The sequence below is a fragment of the Python bivittatus genome, unplaced genomic scaffold, assembly GCF_059951505.1.
Source record: "Python bivittatus isolate LINGU-HERP-01145 unplaced genomic scaffold, Pbiv_v1 ctg000120_np1212, whole genome shotgun sequence".
NCBI lineage: Eukaryota > Metazoa > Chordata > Lepidosauria > Squamata > Pythonidae > Python > Python bivittatus.
Genome location: NW_028277037.1, coordinates 4442719 through 4464412, shown reverse-complemented (window position 1 = coordinate 4464412; position 21694 = coordinate 4442719). Strand labels below are relative to the sequence as shown.

The window sequence follows — 21694 nt, the reverse complement described above, 5'->3', positions numbered from 1 at the left end:
ATTGGAGGGGTCCAGAGATGTGGAGATCTCTGTTGTGTTTCACCAACCCTTACAGGTAGGAGTCAGCTTAGAGCATGTGGTGGTGATCTGGGAAGAAAAAGAAGAGCTGAATAGAAAAATCGACCCAGACATTTAACCCACTTGCTATGATGAGAATGACAACTGAAAAAGCACTATACAATAGTGAAGGGGAGACAGGTTAGAGTTCTTGAAGCTAAGCCATTTCTGCTTTGGAAGAGCCCAGTTGTGAAGAATGAATGAATGAATGAATGAATGAATGAATGAATGAATGAATGAATGAATGCAGAAAAACCTCAGTGTATTCTTCAAATGTTTTATTCTGCCTCTCTTTCTTTCTTGCCAAGTCCCATAGCTGACTCCTACCTGTAAGGGTTGGTGAAACACAACAGAGATCTCCACATTTTCTCTCTTTTTTTCTATATTGCTATGACCATCAGCATACTTTCCAATTCTCCAAAAACTTAGGAAAAAGTAACAGTATCTGATTTATTCTTAAATGTATATTTCTAGAACTTAGATGAAACTTCAGCCAACAATCTTATTTCCTGCCACAGCATTAAGGCCCTAGATGGCAACATCTGACTGACCTTGGCTGATCTCAAAAGCTAAACAGGGTTGGACCTGATTAGCATTTGAATGGGAGGTTGCTGGGAAGTCCCAGTGCAGAAAGCTGTTCATAAAGTCACCAAGAGTTCGGCTCGACTTGAGAACTTCTGACCTTTTACTTCAACACATCTAAACTTGGCTTCTCTACTGAGGTCCAAATATGTATCTGCAACCGGTTTCATAAATTCTCACCAAAGGACTCCCCCCACCCACTTATGCCCTTGTTTGTTGACTCAAATCTTCTCTCCAATTGAGCTTAACCAGGAGAGAATTTGCATTCCTTAACTAGCAGTCACTTTCTTAACGCACAAGAAGATGGGGCCTGCATGATGCTGCAGGACAAGATCTCTACCTGCTTCACTGTGCTGACTCAACAAGGCTATGTTTTATACAGGAGTGCTATAAAATGGCAGGCACTGGTACTGTCTGATGTGGGGTGTATGGGAACATTAAATACTATAATTGTGTTGAAGATCTGCTCATACTCAGCATTGATCCAAAAGGAGGTAACCGAGGATGGTAGTGGGGCTAGAATTTTATGTGAGACCCTGTTCCCTGTTTCAGTTTTTAACATTCCCTATACCTTCACTTGCTAAAATCTCTCTGTTTCTCCCTTGGGACGCAGAATGAGCTGAAGGATTTTAGAGTGTTCGACATTGTTTTGGGCTGTCTGGCATCTGCCTTTACGGGAACTGAGTCTCTTGTTTGTGAGTGCTCCCCCCAACATGTGGCCGGCCATGTGCGGGCTGTGTGTGCAGACTGTGGCAGTGGGGTACGAGGAGAGGCGAGCCCAGCTACTCGTCGGAGGGTGAGTGGGGAGACTGCAGCGCTTGCAGCCAGCAACAGCATGCGATTATGTAACGCTTGCAAGTGTCTGGCACGGTGTTCTGCGGAGCCGCGTCACGTGGCGTGCTGTGCTCCTGGCCCTGAAATTCAATTAGGCTCCTTTTTTGAGTGATCCGTGAGTCTGCATGAGATAAGCTCCCTAACTGTTGGAGGCTGGAAAGCAAATGGGTTGGTTAGCTGCTGCTGTTGCGCAGAAACAGAGAAATTGCTTCTTGTAATTCTAGCCAGGGTGTTTTTGCATTGCTTATACGTACATCGTGGTGGCACCCTCGGGAAGGTGGAAATTTAAAGCGTTATGTAACCAGCTGCACAAATACAGAAACAGACCCTTCTGTTTCCCTCTTTCCCTTCTCTGCCTTTCTGCCTCCTCCACTTCTCCCGCTCCACATCAAGGCTGAATGAAATGTTTTGTGCCGGGCGCACACTCCAAGGAATTTAGCCTTCACGCAATACACTCTCGAGCTATCCATCTGCTTCACGGACAGGGGGCTGTTTTTCTTCAAGGCATGTTAGAAGATTGATGCTTTGCTGTTCGATAGGTGAACTGTTTTGGCAAGGGACGGGAGACTGTATACCAACACTTGGGAATACAGGTGGGATGTCTGGGTACGTGGGTTTAGATTGTCTGTGTTTTTAATGCACAAGTGCATCGCGTGCACTTTCAGATATATTCAAGTGACCTGGGTGGTTTTCCTTGCAACCAAGAGCCCTCAATGACTTTTCTGAATTCTATTTCTGAGAGGGGGCATAACCTCAGTGGCTGTTAGTTATGCTTCCCTAGAATAAAGGAGAATTGGGGGGTTTCTCTCACAAGTGAAAGGCTGCAGGTTCCTAGGCCCAGTCACATGACCTCACCCCTCTCAGTGATCCAACAAATGTTGGTCTGCTTATGCGGGAAGCCTTTAAGCAAGAATTCCTTAGACCAGAAGAAGATATACAGGGCTTTGAGAGTTACTTAAACTTCTGTAAAGGGAAAGATTAGGATTCCCTAATCTGAGCTCAATTGCTGGGGGAACAGTTGAACAGGTCCATATAATTTTCTTGGCTGCAGTACAGAAGTGATTTGTTTTTTAAATAGAAAATTTATTTCTAAAAAAATGGACAGTGCAATAAAATTCAACGCATGCATATAAGGGTTAGAAAGGGAGACAAGAAAAGCCATTCATAGAGCCACAGATTAATAATTCCTTAATATTCCTCCCACGCATTCATATATTCAGCTGGTATAAAACAATTATGGCTCCCCTGGTTAACTTAAGATATAAAATCAGACCATGTATCTGAGAAGGCTTTAACTTTAGCTTGACTAGAATGCAGGTGAAGAATGTAGGTCCATTTCTCAGCTAGGGTGAAATGCCAAACATTTTGGTAACAAAGGTGCAACATCAGAATTTTATCTTTCCAGTGCTTAGCTATGGATATTCTGGTGGCCGTCAGCAAAAACGCCACTAATTTTTTAGAGTAGATATTTGCAGAAGTGATTTGCCATTGTCTCCTATTAGCGTGCTTTTCATTTCAACTTCCTGTTTCAATCTGTAGCCCTGGAATGTCCTGATGGTTTCCCATCCAAGTATTAACAGGCCCGGCTATTGTCTTTTTTTAGGATCAGTCAAGATTCTGCTAGCTGGTGAAGACTCTGTTTCTCACTGTTTCTGTTTCTTGCTGTGTATGGACCTCAGCTGTTTTTACCTGATCAATAAGGCATTAGGGCAGTGTTGTCCAAACTTGGCCACTTTAAGATGAGTGGACTTCAACTCCCAGAATTCCCCAGCCAGCATGGCTGGCTGGGGAATTCTGGGAGTTGAAGTCCACTCATCTTAAAGTAGCCAAGTTTGGACAACACTGCATTAGGGTGTTTTCTGTCTTTCAGAAGATGGTAAATGTAACATGATCAACACTTTACTTCAGATGAAGTAAAATGAAATCAAATCAGAGTAATATCACTTAACCAACACAGTTTAAAACTGACCTCATTTTCGGCGAGCTGGCAAAGCTAATTTTATCAATCAGGGTTTGTTACAAGTATATCTGAGTTTGATTGAATGAGTTGATAGTGTTTCTGCCAGGACATCAAGATGAAGAGCCACATGCCTATAGTAGGCATTTGTGTGATTACATCATTGTGCACGTGATGTTGCCTTGACATCATTGTGGTTTGCTCTGGATGCCATTGGCCAATCTAAGAACCTCTGTGCACAGAGAATGGGGTGCCTCCCTCTGTTCAAAGAAGAAGGTGGTCTCTTTCTCCATTGTCACAATCCCCCTCCCCCAGAATTCCAGTCCAAATATGAAGTCAGGCAGGATATGGAATGAGTGGATTATTGAACAAGAGAGCCCATTGCAGTATCAGCAATTTTATTTATTTTATTTAAAAGATTGGCATGGCTGCCCATCTTATAGCAGAACTCTGGGCAGCCCATAGAACAATAAAACCAAGAGACAGTTGACAAACCCATAAAACAAAAAGCCCACCCCTCAGCCGTCCTCCTGGGATGCCCCCAACAAACCATCCACAGGCTCCCATCTCATTCTACCCCAGTGCCTGGAGGAGCAGCCAGCAAGGTTTGGCCTTCCAGAATGCCAAAAGGGTGGGGGGCCTGTTGGATCACCAGGGAAGGGTGTTCCACAAGATAGGGATCGCCACAGAAAGGGTACGCTTCCTAAGTCCCACTAGATGGCAACATTTCAGGGAAAAGACCAGGAGTATGCCCACTCTGTCCAATCTGGTGGGGTGGGCAGATACCCTCAGGGAGAGTATCAGACCCATTTTATTTGGGTGCTTTGAAAGCATCCATTTTTTAATGGGAATGTAGAGAAAATGATTTTATGACTCTGGTAGAGGTGAGGCAGGTGATAAAGGAAGGAAGTAGCTAAATGTGATAAATACAGGGCTCCAAACTGAAGAGCTGTTGTTCAAAATCTGCTGCATTAGAGGCTTTGTGGAAGGTGAAGGTACAGCTAATACCTAATATATTGCTTAAGGTGTACATTTCTCAAGTCCTCTTCATTTCTCTTTGGAGAAGTTCTCCCCAATGTAAGGAAGAGGCACTTTCTGGAAGAGATGTGTTATTTCTTTTGTAAATAAGATACTTGAGATACATTGCTTTTATAGCTTCTGGAACAGGAGAGACAAATGGTGAAGGAGACCTCCACAAAAGTTAAAACTCAGCCTTCCATAGCATAAACTATCATTCAAAATTTAAAAATACCACATTGCTACTAAGAATTACCCACCCCCTTTCAGGGTAGGGAGGAAAAACTCATTTTTCTAAATGCATATTCCTTTTAAATGAAAAGACAGCTCTGTGACAAATAGAAAACCAAGGAATTCGACTTGCTGGAGTAGCAGGGGCTACCATTTGAAAAGAGATAACCGATGATCCAGAGCAAATTGTGGAAATCGGTGCTATTAGCAGAACAGCTGGGGGGCTCTTTCAGCCAGATTTAAACAGAAGGCTACTAGTTGCTAACAACTGAATTGGATCGTCACAACAGTCTGGAACTGCAGACTAGAGTAAGTTAATGAAGTATGGTAATTTTGAATGATGCTTTATTTCAGTTGTCATCAGTGCAGCCATTAGTAAAATATTAAATATCTTTTAAAATGTGAGTCAGCAGCTTGCTTGTTGATTTGATATAAGCTTCAACCTTCCAGCCATAGGCATCTGAAATGCTGCTGGAAAAGCATTCTCCATTTCCAACGTGAAGCTTGGCATATTGCAATCAATTGAAAAATCCTCAATGTTTTCTTTTACTCTTAGTCTAAGATTAATTTGTGGCCTCAGGTGGTTCATTTTGCCATATCAGGAGCTGGAGCTGAGGGCTTACCTCCCTGAACATATATTACACATCAGATCCAATTCTTCTTGACTCAATGCATTATGTTTTCTAATTGTACAAAGTGGGAAATAGTTAATGAACAGGCTTGTATGGACATTGGAAATCTTACTAACCCTCCATTTGGAAATTTGCCAAACATTGCCAAGCTACATTAGCTCCTGGTGTTGCAGCTATTGCAGCTGGAAACTTGAAGTGTCCTCCAGCCCAAGTTAATCAGTTTCTCATCCTGTTTATCCCATTGAGAGAATTAAACCGATGAACCTAAGTGGGAATTGAGACATAACACAGCACATATTTACAGTCTCCAAACCACTATGAATATTGTCATTTCCTGGATGTCTAAAATCAATTCAGGTCATAGAGGGTTTAGTCCAGATTAGTAAGAGAAGCTGTGACAGAGCTTCTGAAAGAAGGCAAAGAAGACAAGAAATCAGGTTGGCCCTCTGTCATTTTGCTTAAATCTGGGGTTGCCCAATAAACTTTATTGGCAGTGTATTCTGAAAGAGAAAATAATAACCTCATTCTTAATAATCAGTTGCATTTCATGTTCAGATAATGATTATTAAAATTGCACTCTGTTTTATAGGTGCATAAATGCCAAATGGAACAGGGCCTTTGTCTCTATGGTGCTGGCCATGGGGAGGACATCAGGGGAAAAAGTGCAGGATAGACAAATTGAAGGCATCAGATTCAGAACTGTTCAATTACCTTCTTTCAGCTGTGATACCATTTATTGGCATTTGGACATTACTTTTGCTCTCCTCGCTTTTAAATCCAGAAAGAAACCTTTATGTTCTAAATTGTAGTGTTGGTTTTAGTTCAACTTAATTTCTTTGTATGCTGCATTTCTTCTAAAGTTACATTATCTTATGTTATGACCTGCAGTCACAACAATAAACGTAATTATTATAGAAGCACTCAGGGCAACTTAAATAGTATAAGAAAATGCAAAATTTAAAACACAGCAACCAAACCAATGCAAGTGGAATTAAAGTGAAAATCTAGACAGCTAACATCAATGAAGCAGTTAAAATCTGAGGGTAAGAGATGCACTTCTTTCTTTTCCTGAAATCCTGGAAAGTGTGACTCATGCCCTTAGAAGGGATATTTCATAGCTGGGAACCACATAGGAGAAGGCCTTCTCTATACTAGCAGAGGCATCTTCAAAAGAGCCTTTCCTGATAATTAAAAAGTCAACATCAGCCCCTTAGTTTATGCCCAGTATGTCTTTGCAGCCAATGAAGACTTTTAATATGGGCATAATGTCATCTATATATCTTGCATCAGCAGTCCCACCACTGCATTTTGTGCCAATTGCAATTTCCAAACTTTTTGCAAGGGTGGCTCCACATAGAACACATTGCAAAAGTCAAGACAAGTTGGACCCATGGTTGGTGCCACCATACACAGATAAGGATGAGGTGATACTGAATCCTTTTTACTCTGCATGCTATTGCTGACTTCTTAAGTGTAAAACATGAGCATCATGTTTTATGACTACATGTTTTTGTGTAAATGTTAGGAGGAGGAGGAGAAGGTGATGATGATGATGATGATGATGATGATAGAAGGAGCCAGATCTGTTTGGAAGTTACTGTTTTTGCTTTAAAGCAAGTTATTTGCTTCCTCAAGATTCCCTGGATTATCACGTCGTATTTCTAACAGACGTGTTAGAAATCCTAGTGGGAATAGTATGAGACATGTAGAAAACTGAAAGATCTGCGTATTTGCAGCTTGGGGCATCTCTGCTTAATGAGAGACAGCTGAGATGTGTGGGTGGCCCTCTTTCTCTAGGAGGACTTGCTGGAAAATCTGGAGCACAGTTTTGATGTGAATAATGCCTTTAAGAACCCAGACTGCCTCGTCTTGCTCAGATAATGCAGAAACTATGTGACTTCATTGGTCCCTCTGTTTTGTGCTGGAATTATGCACACCATGGCTGTGTTCACACAGTATGACCAGGCCAGATAAAGGTCTAGCAGATACATTCTTATAACATGCTAAATATTAATCTTAGTCTGTCGTGGGTGTGTATATTGCATGAACCTAGTCCATATTCATCAATTATGGTGCAATGTAATGCACAAACGTTGCAAATGGTTTAATCAGGAACCAGGCTGAACATGTATGAACCCATTAGTAAACTTGTATGGTTCTTTATATAATAAAATAAATAACAACAATAACAAAACAAATCATTGCCCAGTGTAGCTTACTTTTAGTATTGAATCAAGCTCAGAGAACCCCAAGGACTCCACAATTCAACCCTGAGCCAAATATATTCTCTACTATTGGTACTTTTAGTGTTAGAATGAATGGTAACCCTAATTCATTCATTGAAATACTTACGTAGAATTTTTATATATATATATATATATATATATATATATATATATATGAATCCATGAACATATGCGGCCCTTATGTTTTTTGTTTAGATTTTCATCTTTTAGTTTTCTTCTTTATTTCTTCTTATTTATTTTATTTCTGTATTGTTTAGTTCATCTTTATGTATGTTTGTCCCCTATTCAGTCCTTGGGAAGAACTGAATAGGTGGATAAAAATGCAAATGCAAATGCCAATCTAAACACCTTGCTGACTGTGCAACCAACCATCATCATCATCATCATCATCATCATCATCATCATCATCGTGGCAAAAGAAAGCAAAGATAGTACCAATAGTAATAGGCACCTTGGGTGCAATCCCAAAACTTCTGGAGTATGCCTTGAAGACCATCAGCATTGTCAAAATCACCATCAAATTTGCAAAAGACAGCTTTTCTTGGAACAGCTTACGTCCTGCAACGATACCTTTAACACATCAAACAACATCTGCCTATCCCAGGTCTTTGGGAAGGACTCAATAGGTGGATAAAAATGCCAAATCCAGTCTAAACATCTGGCTGACTGTGCGACCCACAATAATAGAAAACCAACAACACCAGCCCAAAATGTATTTGGGGAAGATAACAGGCAAGGAAAATGAGAGAAGAGAAGGATTTTTAGGGTATAAAGATTGGGAATACATCCAATCTTAGGTTACATGTATGCAAAGGTACAAAGAGTTGGTGAGGCTGTTGAATGAGAATGCAGAAAGACAGATTCCTTTGTGTTTATATTGGGAACTGTAATACTGCCCACCAGCCGAAGGACCACCTCTCCCTTTTGCCCTTCAAGATGTGGTACATACTCTCCAAAGTAAATAATCAAGTTAGTTCCCAGCCTCAAACCATTATTCAGGGCTGGTATACTGCTTTTGGCCAGGAGAAATATGCACAGCTGTGTGTATATCCTGAAATTTCATCCGAATTGTAGAAGAGGATGCATGGTTGTTCTTGAGTCTCCTGTGCATACAAGAATGTTGGATTGATTAAGTTGCTTTCAGAGTCTGCTTCCTTTAGAAAATCTGTCTAAATTTTGGGAACATCTTTCTAATTTAATCGTGTGTGTGTGTGTGTCTTAATTGGTAGGGAAAGGTCTCTTATATAATGAAGGAAATATATTTTTCCTTGTATGAAAGCAACTAAAATAATCTGAATGAAAAATTACTTGCACTTTCTGGTGTTCTACTGAAACTCTATTTTCCTTTTAGAAATATTAGTCTCTTTTGACCACATCAATGTAATTAGACCTTTGTTTAAAACAATTTATAAATTCCTGTTGTTCTCATGGGTTTTTGTTCTTAGCTCCATATACCTATTGTTAAACAAAAGAATATTATTAATGGGTTACAATAAGACTGTTATGTTGCTTCTTCAAAGCATACTATGTGTTATAATATCATTGTATAAGAATTGAGAGTCATCTGAGTGCTGTTTACATTTCACATTGGTATACTTTTAAGAGCTATGAAGTCCTGCCATGGGAACAGTGGATGGGAAGAACACATGCTCTTAAATGTGAATAAAAGCATTGTTACTGGTTTATGTATGATCCTGGTTTTCAAATATGTTATGAGGATCTCTGAAGATCTTCAACGAAGGAGCTCTTGAATTACAGGAATGTCTGAAAGGGAGTCTTCAATCACAGGTTTATGGTAGATCAGCTTCTGATTTTGTACTTGGCTCATTTTAACCTTAAAATGTAAGGACCACTGGAATACAGGTAGTCCTCATTTAACAACTGCCTCGTACAGCTACTGTTCACAGTTACAGTGGTGGTGAAAAAGTAACTTTGCGATCAATCCTTGCATTTATGACCTTTGCAGGTCTGTAAAGCAAAGGTCAGCTGAAGTAAGATCATAGGTACAGTCACGGTTTCACTTAGCAACTGCTTTGCTTAACAACTGAGTTGCCAGTCCCAATTGTGGTCACTAAATGAGGACTACCTGTATTGGCCAAGTTTTCACAATCCTTTTTTCCACTTTGGCATGAGAGCAAGGAAACCCGCCATACCTAGCCAGTAGTTTAATTGAATTACTCGGCACCCTAGAACATATTTCTCAGAATTCTTTGCCACGTGCCACATTTCACAGAAATATTGAAAACTGCAATAGTTGTACCAATGTTAACACCTGGCAAACTTTATTCAATCTAACCTGTGCTTTTACTCCAACAGAATACAGTTTTGTGCTTAGAGATGGGATTCTCTTTAGATACAACCAAGTTTTCTGTAGATCCAAAACACACTTGGAAATTCTATTTAAGTGTGCCTGACCGCAAAACCATTGTATTTTATTAGGACTGTGCACTCCTGTCTGCAACTCTTTAGACCATATGCATACTTTTCTGAGTCACATTGCAGCTGTGGAGCATGACCACACAAACCTAGAAAAATGCAGTTTTTTTCAGAATTACAGGCAGGTTCTATGTGACAGCCTCTTTGTGCACTGAACATCTTTTGACCTTTGATTCTGAAGCACCACAGAGCTTTCATTTTTAGTATTGTTGTTGACTCTTGTGTTAATGTTCTACTGTCAGCTGTTCGGAGGAATGATAATAGGAGCGACCACTATATCAATTGCAGCCAGTGGTTATAAACAGCCTATAATAGCTGTAGGCTCAATCTTTGGCTTGGTAGGCAAGCTTTCACATTATAATGTACCTGAAACTTGATGTCTTAAATATGACCGTTCCAAATTTACATTCCATTTATGCATTTGCTTTTAGGTCCTAACTGTATGTCCTGATAGTCATTAATATTTGTGGTATAGCTGAAATTCCATTGTGATGGTGTGCTGATTTCAAAAGCAGAGACTCTTCCTCTGAAAATGAATCATTATGGGAACGATGATTTCACAGAAATGCTGAATGATGATTTCATAGAACTCTGGGGATTAATTACTGTTTTGCATGACAGTGCTCTTTTCCAACAAATCTTTGGTGTGCCCACTGCTGGCACTCCCCATAGTTATGTACATATTCCTGAACAGATGAATCATCATAAACTTTTGGCTTAAAATTATTCCGGGAGTATGAGAATATGCTGGCTTGGAATTCTCTCTCCCTCCTCTCCCCCACAACCCCCGAGATAGCTAGAGGAAGTTGCCTTGCGGTAGGGAATTCACCCCTAAAGCTTCAAAGGTGTCTTTCCCTCCTGGAGGCGCTTATCTTAAGAGGCATGTAAGAGCTCTAGGTTGTAAACAGGCATGCTCAGAGACATAATTTCTTCCAAGAAATGGAGATAGCTCAATTCTGGCTGATGCAACCAAGATAGCTTACAAGCTCTTCTTCTGGAATGCCTTGTGTCTTATGTCTGGCCAGCTAAGAAAGCCTGGTGAAGTGTCTTTTTCCAACATGAGTACATCAGTGATAGTACTCCTCCAACATCAGAATCCTAGCTGATGCCTAATGAAGCAAAGACACATAAGCATTGCATTGCAATGTGAAACCAACTTCTATGAACAATAGATTGAGGGAGTTGTGATTTGTAATGGATTATAAGCTTGAAAGGAAAATGTGTAAGAATACATGTACTCTATTTACCAACATCTTTAATTCTTACCCTCTGTTTTGATCCTATTAAAGGGTAGCAACCTGCGGAAAATACTTCTCAATCGCTATTTTAAAAGTGACTATGGAAGCAGCATCAACGGTCCTCTGTCTGGCAACTATGGCAAACCCATGCCAAGTGGAGGTAACCACGATTTAAAGCATCTGGCTCTAGAACAGCTTCTCTTTTTTCCTAGTGTAGTTCATGTGGATATGAGACAGCCATGGAAACATATCATTTGTTCAAGCACATTCTCAATTATTTCCATGGGTGACCATCACTCTGCTTTCAAAATAGAAGGCACCCATGGTTAAACCCTGTGAAGGTTGCCTTTGAAATAAGGGGCCCTCGGGTTCTAGCTTCCTTTAGATAAAAATGAGAGCTTCTAAGTCACACTTAGATACCTGGATTATGCCCAGCATTTGCTGATCTAGAAGTTTTAGCCTGGTCTGGCTGGATATCGTCTGCACTATAATTCTTTTTTACCTCTCAGTTCAGCAGAGAGGGAGACATATTTAAACCCACTGATTTAAACTGATGGGCTTAAGATCACTCCATCCCATGCTGGTTTATGGTTTAACTGTACTATTTGAGCATATTACAGAACAAAGAATATATATCAGAGGAATGCTGCACAAAGACAAAAGCAAGGTTGTGAATTATATACATTAAACAAGTGCGCGTTTCAATTATCTTTCTTGATTTATTTTTGTTTTTTCCAAGTCAATAGAAAGGGAGGATAGTCTGGAAGCCACTGAATCGCCTGTCTCCCAAGCATAGAAACCTTAGTTCTTGACATTTTGAGATGCTGTTAGCTATAAAGCAGAATAAAACATAATAAAAACAACCCATTAAAACAACCCCCTTAAGGGGTCTTAGTGGCTGGGAAAGGCTAACATAAGAATATAATTAAATATAAAAATTTAAATGTTTAAAAGTTTCCTAAAGCACATCAACGTTGGGGTTAGGGTATCACAGAGGAGATAATTCCATAGGTAAGGTGGTTTTCTTCCACATCACCATTAGTCTGCAGTCTGCAAGCCATGGAAGAAAACAGGAGCTCTCCTGAGAATCGTAACTGAGAATCCTCTTTTAAGTTTCCTCTAGTTGTGTCCCATTGATTTCAGTGAGACCGAGATGACACCTTTTGTTTCTTTTAAATCGTCATTTCCCAACCAGGACAAATGCCAGATGTGTGGACTTCACCTCTCAGAACTCTCAGCATTGGCTCTTCTGGCTGGAGAATTGTGGAGTTGAACTCCATGCATCTGAAAGTTGCCCAGGTTGGAAAACACTGTTTTGAATGGACAGTGAGGTTTCGAAGAAGCTCAGTTGGGCATCCATCAGGCTGTGTTTTTCTGTAACAAAGCAGTAAGCATAGTCTTCTCCTTGCTGCTAATAATAGATGAAGAAGGGGTTACTGTGATAGTAGACATTAAAATAAGATTGGATTGAATAGACATTATGCAGAATCACAAGGAAAAGTATTGGCTGGTTGCTTGTGGACCTCACAGTATCATTTTCTGGTTCCTGAAACTTTTGCAAAGAGTGGTGGATAAGGTGAACTTCGCCATGATTGTGCAAGGCTTTTCCAGTGCTCTGAAGGAAAGGTAGAACTGGAAAAGCTTCTTTAAAGTAGGTAACACTACCTAGGTCTACTGTCTACTCTGATGGGCATTGATTTTCCAGATATTAGACTGTGAAGCTAGGAGCTTCTGCATGCAGAACATATGCTTTGCCATAGAATTACTGTCCTATTTCAGAGGTGGATATTTAGAGTTACATAACCTGGTTTACAATCCTATACTGTTAAGAGGCTTTGAATATGCACTTTCATTTTGTAAATTCATAGCATAGTGACTGAAATATTATTTTTTTAAAAAAGAGGGCACATACACTTTGATGCCCTGATTATAGGCTGAGTGGTCTCTAGATGCTGAATCCATTTCTTTGTCTATTCCAGAGCTGAGCCCTGATTCATGTTAGAACTTATTAGAATTTATTTTAAAAGTGACTCCCTTCTTGCTTTCTGTTCCCTTGCTGTATTAATTAAAAATGATGCATATGAAAACATAGGAAATAATCCTTAACTGAAATTTTAAGAATGCCTTTTTTTAAAAAAAAATCTTAATGTCGGCATTAACTTATTAATTAAATTCATTAATTTCAGGGGCCTTTTCAGGACAAGATGTGGACAAGTCTGGTGTGTCAATGCATGATATTCAATGTCTTTTGGATAAAGAAGGTGCTTCAGAACTTGTCACAGATGTCATTGTTAGTACCAAAAATGACAGGATATTCTCTGAAGCCATCCTGCTTGGCATTGCGTTGCTTGAAGGTGGAAACACGCAAATTCAGGTATATTTTTGGTGGTGATTTGTTAGTTTAGATATTGGTTAATGTTGAGCACAGTTCAGAGATGAAAGCCACTTCAGAGTACAATAGATTCATGTTTTAGTAGAAGCAGTAGGTCTGCCTTTATATCTTCCAGTTAAGTTAACCTTTGAATTTGCTAAGGCAAGGAAGGAAACCACACCAGGGTTGGGAATTATTAGGAAAATGACTAAAAGCAAGTATCATAATGTTGTTATGTATATAAGTCATAGGGAACTGTCCCTTGGTCTGCTTTTTTTTTTTTATAAGAACCTTATTAAGTTATAAAAAGCATAAAAATAAAAGCAAACAAGAACTAATAATCAAAGAGAAAAGTAGAGAACAAGAGAGTTAGAAATAAAGAGAGAATACAAGTGATGGAAAGTAAAGAAAAGGGAAGAAAGGAAAATTACAAAAAGAATGATTTTCAACGTCTTATACAGCAGATAAATCATATAATAACCTCTTACTCTAAAACTACAACTTAACATATAGTACATATTTTGTATAACTTCTTATTTTAACTAATCATCAAATCCATTCCCTTGGTCTGCGTTTATAAGAATGCAGTATATTAGTTGTGTAATAAGTTTTCCAATAGAGAAAAGTTCCCAAGTATTAATGTAGAAGGAATCTAGTAGTATCTTTCCAGACTAACAACGTTTATTAAAAGGCATAAGTTTTTGTGAGCTACAGCTGACTTCATCAAATGCAGCAAAGTAGCTAGATGTAATGGTATGTGGGAATGGCCTTGGGAGACAGGAGGAAGAGTCACAGACTAGGGAACAGTCAGATAAGAGGCAGCTGAGTCTGCAGAAGAAATAAGGGTGTGGCAAACAACTCAGAAGGGACCCTCCTTAGTTTCTTGGACTGTAAAGGTAAGGGGGGAGAGATGTACTTTCAGACTTGCAAGATTCTGTTAATGTAACCTTGCAATATAGAACTAAGGCTTCTGGGTGTGCTTTTTGTTTGGACTACCTCACAAGGCTGACACTAGGCTGATATAGGATTTAAATTGGGAATATAGGCAGGGGGAATGAGAAAAACTGAAGATAGGATATCTGTGCAGATGCAGATTACATGTGAGAGAGATTACAAGTACATTATGAATTATCAGTTGTAATGTGTTAAAACCCGTTGTCTTTGTTGAGCTCTTTAGAGATAGCCTGATACCTTGTTTTCTGATATATTTTTTTCTCTTTAGTATTCCTTTTATCAACAATTAAACGAGCGGAAAAAATCTGAAAAGTTTTTTAAAGTTCTATATGATCGGATGAAAATGGCCCAACAGGAAATTCGGTCAATAGTTACGGTAAACACAATTGATCTGAGCAGCAAAAAGAAGGATGATGAGATGGACATGACTGTATCAACTCCGAAGAAGAGAGGTAAAGAAAAAAAGGGAATATTTCTTTCCTTACGCTGATTTCAGTCCAGTCCAGAATAAAAACAGCTTGTGAAAAAACAGGAATAAGAGCACTTTTTTACTTGTTTGGCCTGCATTGATATTTTCTGCTGGAGCTTAAAAACATAATGAATAAATGAATGTTTTTGTAAATAATTTTTCTGCTTCTTAGGAATTTAAGATGGGCTATGGTAAAATTATATACATCAATGTACAATTCTACTGTTGTAGAATTTATGTATTTATTTATTTAATAAATTGATATGGCCGCCCTTCTGATATGCATGACTCTGGGATGCTAACAGTTAAAACAAATAGAAACAAAGTAAAACACAACCAGTGATTCAAAATAGAAATAGCTAAGTTTATTTATTTATTATTTTATTTATTATTTTATTATTTATTTATTTATTTATAATAATTAGTTGTGATTATTACAACTAATAACTAAGAATTGTTATGGAATAGTCCTGGAATAAGTGCTATCTATGAGAAGCCAACTTTTAACTGCTAAAGTTGTTTGAGCCATGATTGATGTAATACTGCCATGGTCAGCCATAAGGGTTGTGCAGTGAATTTGATTTGATCTCCAAAAGGTTTATTGAAGCATGAAAGTAGCTCTTATCTGACACAACCTCAAGCAGCACTAACTTTTCCCAGGATTTATGAACCATAAGAATTGTGCCACCAACACTTGTTTTAAAACAGTGTAAAGTAAGTACGTGAAGTGCAAATCCATCTATTTTCAGTTTAAATCTATTAAACATGATCTGAGTCTAATTGAAATCCTGCCAGACTTCATAAAAAGGAAGGAAAAGGGTTGAACAAAATCCTCTTGTATGTCTAGTGATTCAACAGCAGATGTAACCTCCCACCAGCCAAAACAATTTTTAAAACTATTAAATTTGCTGCAAATCTGAAAAGAAAATTGTCTGGCCCTGATGTAATGGGTGTTTTTAAAAGTCATGCATTTTATGGGTTTAATTCATCCCCCAAAGCCAGCCCTTGGGAAAGATCCAATAGTCTACACAAAGAATGATGAGCTTATTCTTTGTCTATATCAAACCACCAGACCGTCACACACCTGGAAGCATAGAAGTTTGGGGGAGGGGGGAGAGGAGGCAGTGACATCACAGGTGTCATTTTATGCAAATAGTGCAAATTATTGAATTGGCACGGTGATGTCATCATGCGCCTGACATTATTGCAGCTTATATCAGCTTATATCAGACCCTATGACTGAAAGTGAAGATTGCCATCGCCATCTGGTTCTTTCACAAATAATATTAATTATAGTATATTATAATTTACAATATTTAATTATAATTATAAAAATATTAAGTTTAAAAATCCCTTCACTGAGAAAAACTGGGCTAGAACTTGAATTGTTTCTCAGATTTTGAAACTGGGTTAGATTAGTCCAATTTTCTTTCATCCAAAGCTGACTGCCTGTCCTGATTCAGAACTCTCCAGAAAGTTCTAGACCTGGTCTCAGTGGTTGATTCTCCAAGAAGTAGTAAATGGTGGCAGCTTCACCAAAATGAAACCAAACAGTTTTGTTCTTTCAATAGAAGATCACACAGGGAAGGGTGGGAGAGGAGTATTGGATCAGTGATTGACAGCTGTGCCCTCAAATCCAAATAATTCTGACAATGAGGCCATCACTCGTCCCTCCAATTGTAGTATCGTGAGACTGGATTGATCTTGGCAGATAAATCTTTAGTTTTACCATTTATTCTTCTTCACTGGTGCCCACTTTCTCTTCCTGAACTCCTGTGCCATGAGGCTTTGTTAGTTAGCAGACTGACTTGGATGACTGATTGATTTTATGGAAAAAACAATGATATAAATTCTTGTACTCGCTTCAATTCCCAACAAACAGATACAGCTCACTCAAGTAGGGGCATTGTCATATCTCTCTCTTTGCTGCAAACTCTTCAGGATCTCTCTTTGCTGCAAATTCCTTTCCATTTCCTCGTGAAACAGAAACTTATGGACACTTGAAAAAAAAATCACAATTTAAAGGAATGTACCTTGAAATTTCTGGCCCCAACTGCTGTGACATTTGACATGCATGCAGGTGAAAAACAAAAACATTGTGGGCACTTAGTGGGTCCACCATTGTGGTCATCATCTTCTTTGAGTATATCCTGTGGTCGTCCCATGGACACTCCTGAAAAACATGTGGCTCAAAACCTACCAGGATAATCTCAGATTTGTTTATGTATCTAATTCCTGTGCACCATTACTTCTAAGCACCAGATACTTACTCTGTGGGTTTCCAGCCCAATTCTAAGTGCTGGCTTGAAAGCCCTGTGGGACTGGTTCCCGTTTACTAGTCTGCTGTTGTGTTCTTCTTGAAAGAGGCTGCTTTGGGTCCCTACCAACATGAAGCTAAGAGGGTAGGCAGACCTTTTCATTAGTAATCTCTATGGTCAGGAATATCTTGCCCCTGAATTTGCAAGATATTGCTTGCATTTGCAAGAACATGAAACCATCTTTTTCCAAGAGGCTGGGTTGCTTGTATAATATTTCCTGTATTGATTGATTGATTGATTGATTGATTGATTGATTGATTGATATATTTGGTAAACTGCCCTGCACTGGGAGAACCTCGGGCTGAATAAAAATGTTGGAATGAATGAGTGAATGAATGAATGAATGTCTAGTTCTTGTATTCCTTCTTGGAGAAAAACAAAAAACAGCTTTTTTTTTCATGCTAGGCAATTGTCTAGCTCATCTTCCAGGGAAAGAGTCTGATCAAATTACTTCCAGAGCAACATGCATCTCTTACTCAGCTCTAGAACCAGACCCTGAAACAGATTGGATTGCCTCCTTTAGTTAGAATATTGATTGACTGACATTTACAGTATATGGCCGTTCACCTCAATCAAGGTTCCTCTGGCTTACAGAAAGAAAAAGACTCAGAAAAACTAACAAAAAGAATGCAAAACCACAATACATACCCCAACAAACAACCTTGAAAAAAGAAAACAGTAAAATAATAAAATGGTAATCCAAACAGCAGTAGCATTCAAGTTCAGAAAGCTTTTTATGATCCACCCCATGTACCTAAAATGATACAATCTAGGGGCAAAATTATCAGCTGATGCAGTTGAGCAGCTGCCTATTCTCTATCCCAAGGTTTTCCTGAATTGAAACATGATTCCCTGTTAGATATAATTATTAAGTTCTCCTGTGTCTCTAGCATACAAATCAAGAGGGCCAAAAAAATAATGAAACGTGTTGTATTCACAGCCTTTCATGTTTGTATCCCCACATTGGATGCCACTATGTAAAAGTCATGGGGTTTGCATTGTGACATCACAACACATATTTTAACACTTGTGCCCTCCTCTGGTTGCAGGTGCCTAGAGTTTTTAGTTTATTTGTACTAAGGAGTTAAAGTTTTAAGTGTCCTCTGCCAACATTTATCAAACTATGTTTGCACCATAAATTATCTACCTCACTCCTTTTTTTTTCTTTATTGAGAAGGCATTGCAGCAAAATCAACAAGCCATAATTGCACATAATTTTACATTAGGAATCCTGGTTTATGGAACCACAGTGGCCATGGTATGCTATTCATCCCTGCTTGCTTGCTGCAGTGATAGTTTAGCCTAACTGTTATTCTGAAGCAAGCAAAGATTACAAAACATTCTTCTGTCAAACTTAGCTACTGATGAATAAATCCTTGCTTCCTTGGGCAGCCAGGATAATTTCAGCTTGGTTTACGTATCTAATAAACAAGGGAAGTAATACATAATGGAATGGTTATTGTGCAGAACCTGGGTTTAACAAACCAGGATTTATAATCTAACTTAATAGGGAGAAGTGGGCTTTTGTTTAAGGCTAAGAAATTTATTATAGCATGAACATTGGCATAATCCAGTTTACAAATTATCCATATAACCTTATGCTTTAATCATTTAGTTTTAAGATGCCACAAAATTCTTTGTCCAAACTGTTACAGAAGATCCCAAGATCAGATTCAAATTTAACAGAGGCATAATTGTATCTCCTTCATATTATTTGCAGTTATCTGAGGCTCAAGAAATTTTGATGGGATCCAGAGTTTGGGGGATTGAGATATGGTTGTCCCTTAAAGTGTTTTACATTCTTCTTGAGCCTCACAACTCATAACTCACTACTTCAGAAAAGATTTGGTTATATGAACCCCAGAGAGTCAGTTGTTAAAAGTACTGGACTAGGGAAGAGGAAATGTGGATTCCAGTTCTCCTTTAGGCATGAAGCCAGCTGGGCATCTTCGGGCCAGTCACTTTCAACCCTAGAAAGAAGATACTGTCAAAAATGAATGCCAAGAAAACTGCAGGGACTAACTCAGGCAATCTCCATGAGTTAAGAATTTGAAGGGACAAACACAAAAGATAGCCAGTTTGGTGTAGCGGTTAAAGATGCTAGATTGGAAGCCAGGAGACCATGAATTCTAGTTCTGCCTTAGGCAGAAAAGCCATGTGAGTGACCTTGGGCCAGTCTCTCTCAGTCCTAGGAAGAAGATTCTAGGAAACCACTTCCAACCACTTTCATGTTGCCAAGAAAACAGCATGGAGTTGTCCGTGTAAATCACCAGGAGTCAGAGTTGACTGAGAGGAACCCTAATAACAGACAAAACCTCACCGTGCTCCTTACAGCATACATTTGATTACACTCATGTTTCTTTTAACTTATCTATAGTGAGAGATTCAAACCTGCATCTGAAAGAAGGAATGAAAGGACAATTAACAGAAGCCTCGACAGCAACGTCCAAAGCTTACTGTGTGTATCGCAGAGAAATGGATCCAGAAATTGATCTCATAGGTCCAGGGTCAGATGCAGGATGTACAGATGAAAAGTCTTCAGAAGAAATGACCATGAGTCCTGCCATTGTAATCATGCAACCAATCCTGAGGTTTCTTCAATTATTGTGTGAGAATCACAATCGAGAACTCCAGGTATGTGTATTTTAAGGGTACAGTGTATTTTAAGGGTTTTTTCTTTGCCCTTGACCTTACCATGGGAAGAGCAGACACTTAGCGGTAAAACTAATGCAAGAAATTAGGGAGAATCTCTTTGGATGAGGTAGTCCTCATTTCGGATTGTTTTTTCCGAAAGAGCTATCACCATTGCACAGCTTTGCAGCTTAGGTTTCTTTAGATGTCACTGAAAATAAAACACCAAAATTATGTTGAATAAAACATAGCAGTTGATCTTAGTATCCAGTAATTGCATTAGATAGCTTCTTGAATCCAAGGATGCTTCTACCTTGCCATCATCTTCACTCCCCAAACCCTCAGTAGAAAATTGAAGGTGATCATTTGCAATTCTGTGGAGTTGAAATGCTGAGAACGAAGAGCAAAAGTCATTGTCCCATCTTGTTTTCAGTCTACAGGTAGTCCCTGGTTCAGTGACTGTTTGAAGTTATGATGGCGCTGAACGAGTGGTGGTTACAACCGGTCCTCTAAGTTCCGGCTGTCCCAGCACCCCTGCAGTAATGTGATCATGGTCTGGGCACTTATCAACCAGCTCATACTTACAATGGTTGCAGCATTCTGTAGTCATGTGATTGTGATCTGCGACCTTCCCCAGGCAAAGCCAATGGAGAAGCCAGCAGGGAAGACCATAAGTTGCTTGAGTAGCTCTCCTCTACCCTCACGCCCTCCCCCAGGTTCACTGCAGTTGCACCGTGCCTCACTGGCCACCTGCACACCCTCGTGCACCCCTCCCACCCAGCAGCAGCCACACCAAGCCCTGCCACGCTTGCACCATGCCACCCACACACCCTCACATACCCTTCCTGAGCCTCACTGCACTTGTGCCATGCCTCCTCATCCACTCACACACCCTCTCCCACCTAGCAATAGCCACCCCAAGCCCCACCATGCTCACACTGCGCCATCTGCTCACCCTCATGCACCGTCCCCAAGCCTCGCTGCGCTTGCACCGTATCTCCGCAGCCACTTGGACACCCTGATGCACCCTTCCCCACCTGACAGCAGCCACTTACCTGCCTGCCTGGGACTTGCAATGTCCTGCTGATTTCCCCACTGACTTTGGTTGTTGGAAGCCAGCAGGAAGTTGGGAGGAGGTGCTCGCTTAATGACCCATGATCCTCTCTTAATGATGGCAACTGGGACTGCAGGGATTGCCATCGCCACATGATGTGGTCATGTGACACCGCGCTTTACGACCACATCGCTTAGCGATGGAAATTCCAATCCCAATTGCTGTTGTAACTTGAGGACTACCTGTATAACAATAAAACACCCCCCCCCCAAAAAAAAGCTTGTCCCCACTCCAGGAGCAGTAAGGAAGGACGAGGTAAGAATTTCCTGCCTGCCACTGAGGAAATGGAGAAATCATAGCAGTAATAATAGCTAGTTTCTCAGTGCCTTTAATTACACTGTGGCTGAACCAAAAATACATCATTTCAACATCTGTTGACATCATGGGAACCCAGAAGACCAGAGGTGCATTCAAACCAGCATCAAATGCTTGTTTGTAAATGTCCATAATCTATCTACAGGTCCACTTATCCCAATGCTATCAACTTTGCTACTGGGAGTGGCTTTCCAGAGCATAAGACAAAGAAGTTTAACAACCTCTACCATATTACATGAAGTTCCCTTACACTGGATTTTTCATAACACTGCATCAGATCAGTCCAATCTGA

General features: G+C 39.7%; 1 protein-coding gene across 4 annotated transcripts in view; it reads left to right on the top strand.

Moving 5' to 3' along the window:
• ITPR2 (inositol 1,4,5-trisphosphate receptor type 2) overlaps positions 1 to 21694 on the top strand; it is a 224016-nt gene that overhangs the window by 129369 nt on the left and 72953 nt on the right. For all 4 annotated transcript variants that reach the window (XM_088134864.1, XM_088134865.1, XM_088134863.1 and 1 more), the window contains exons 38-41: positions 11282 to 11390; positions 13417 to 13604; positions 14824 to 15007; positions 19720 to 19976. In XM_088134864.1, coding sequence (XP_087990990.1) covers positions 11282 to 11390; positions 13417 to 13604; positions 14824 to 15007; positions 19720 to 19976 — 738 coding nt within the window. The remainder of the gene's footprint in view (positions 1 to 11281; positions 11391 to 13416; positions 13605 to 14823; positions 15008 to 19719; positions 19977 to 21694) is intronic.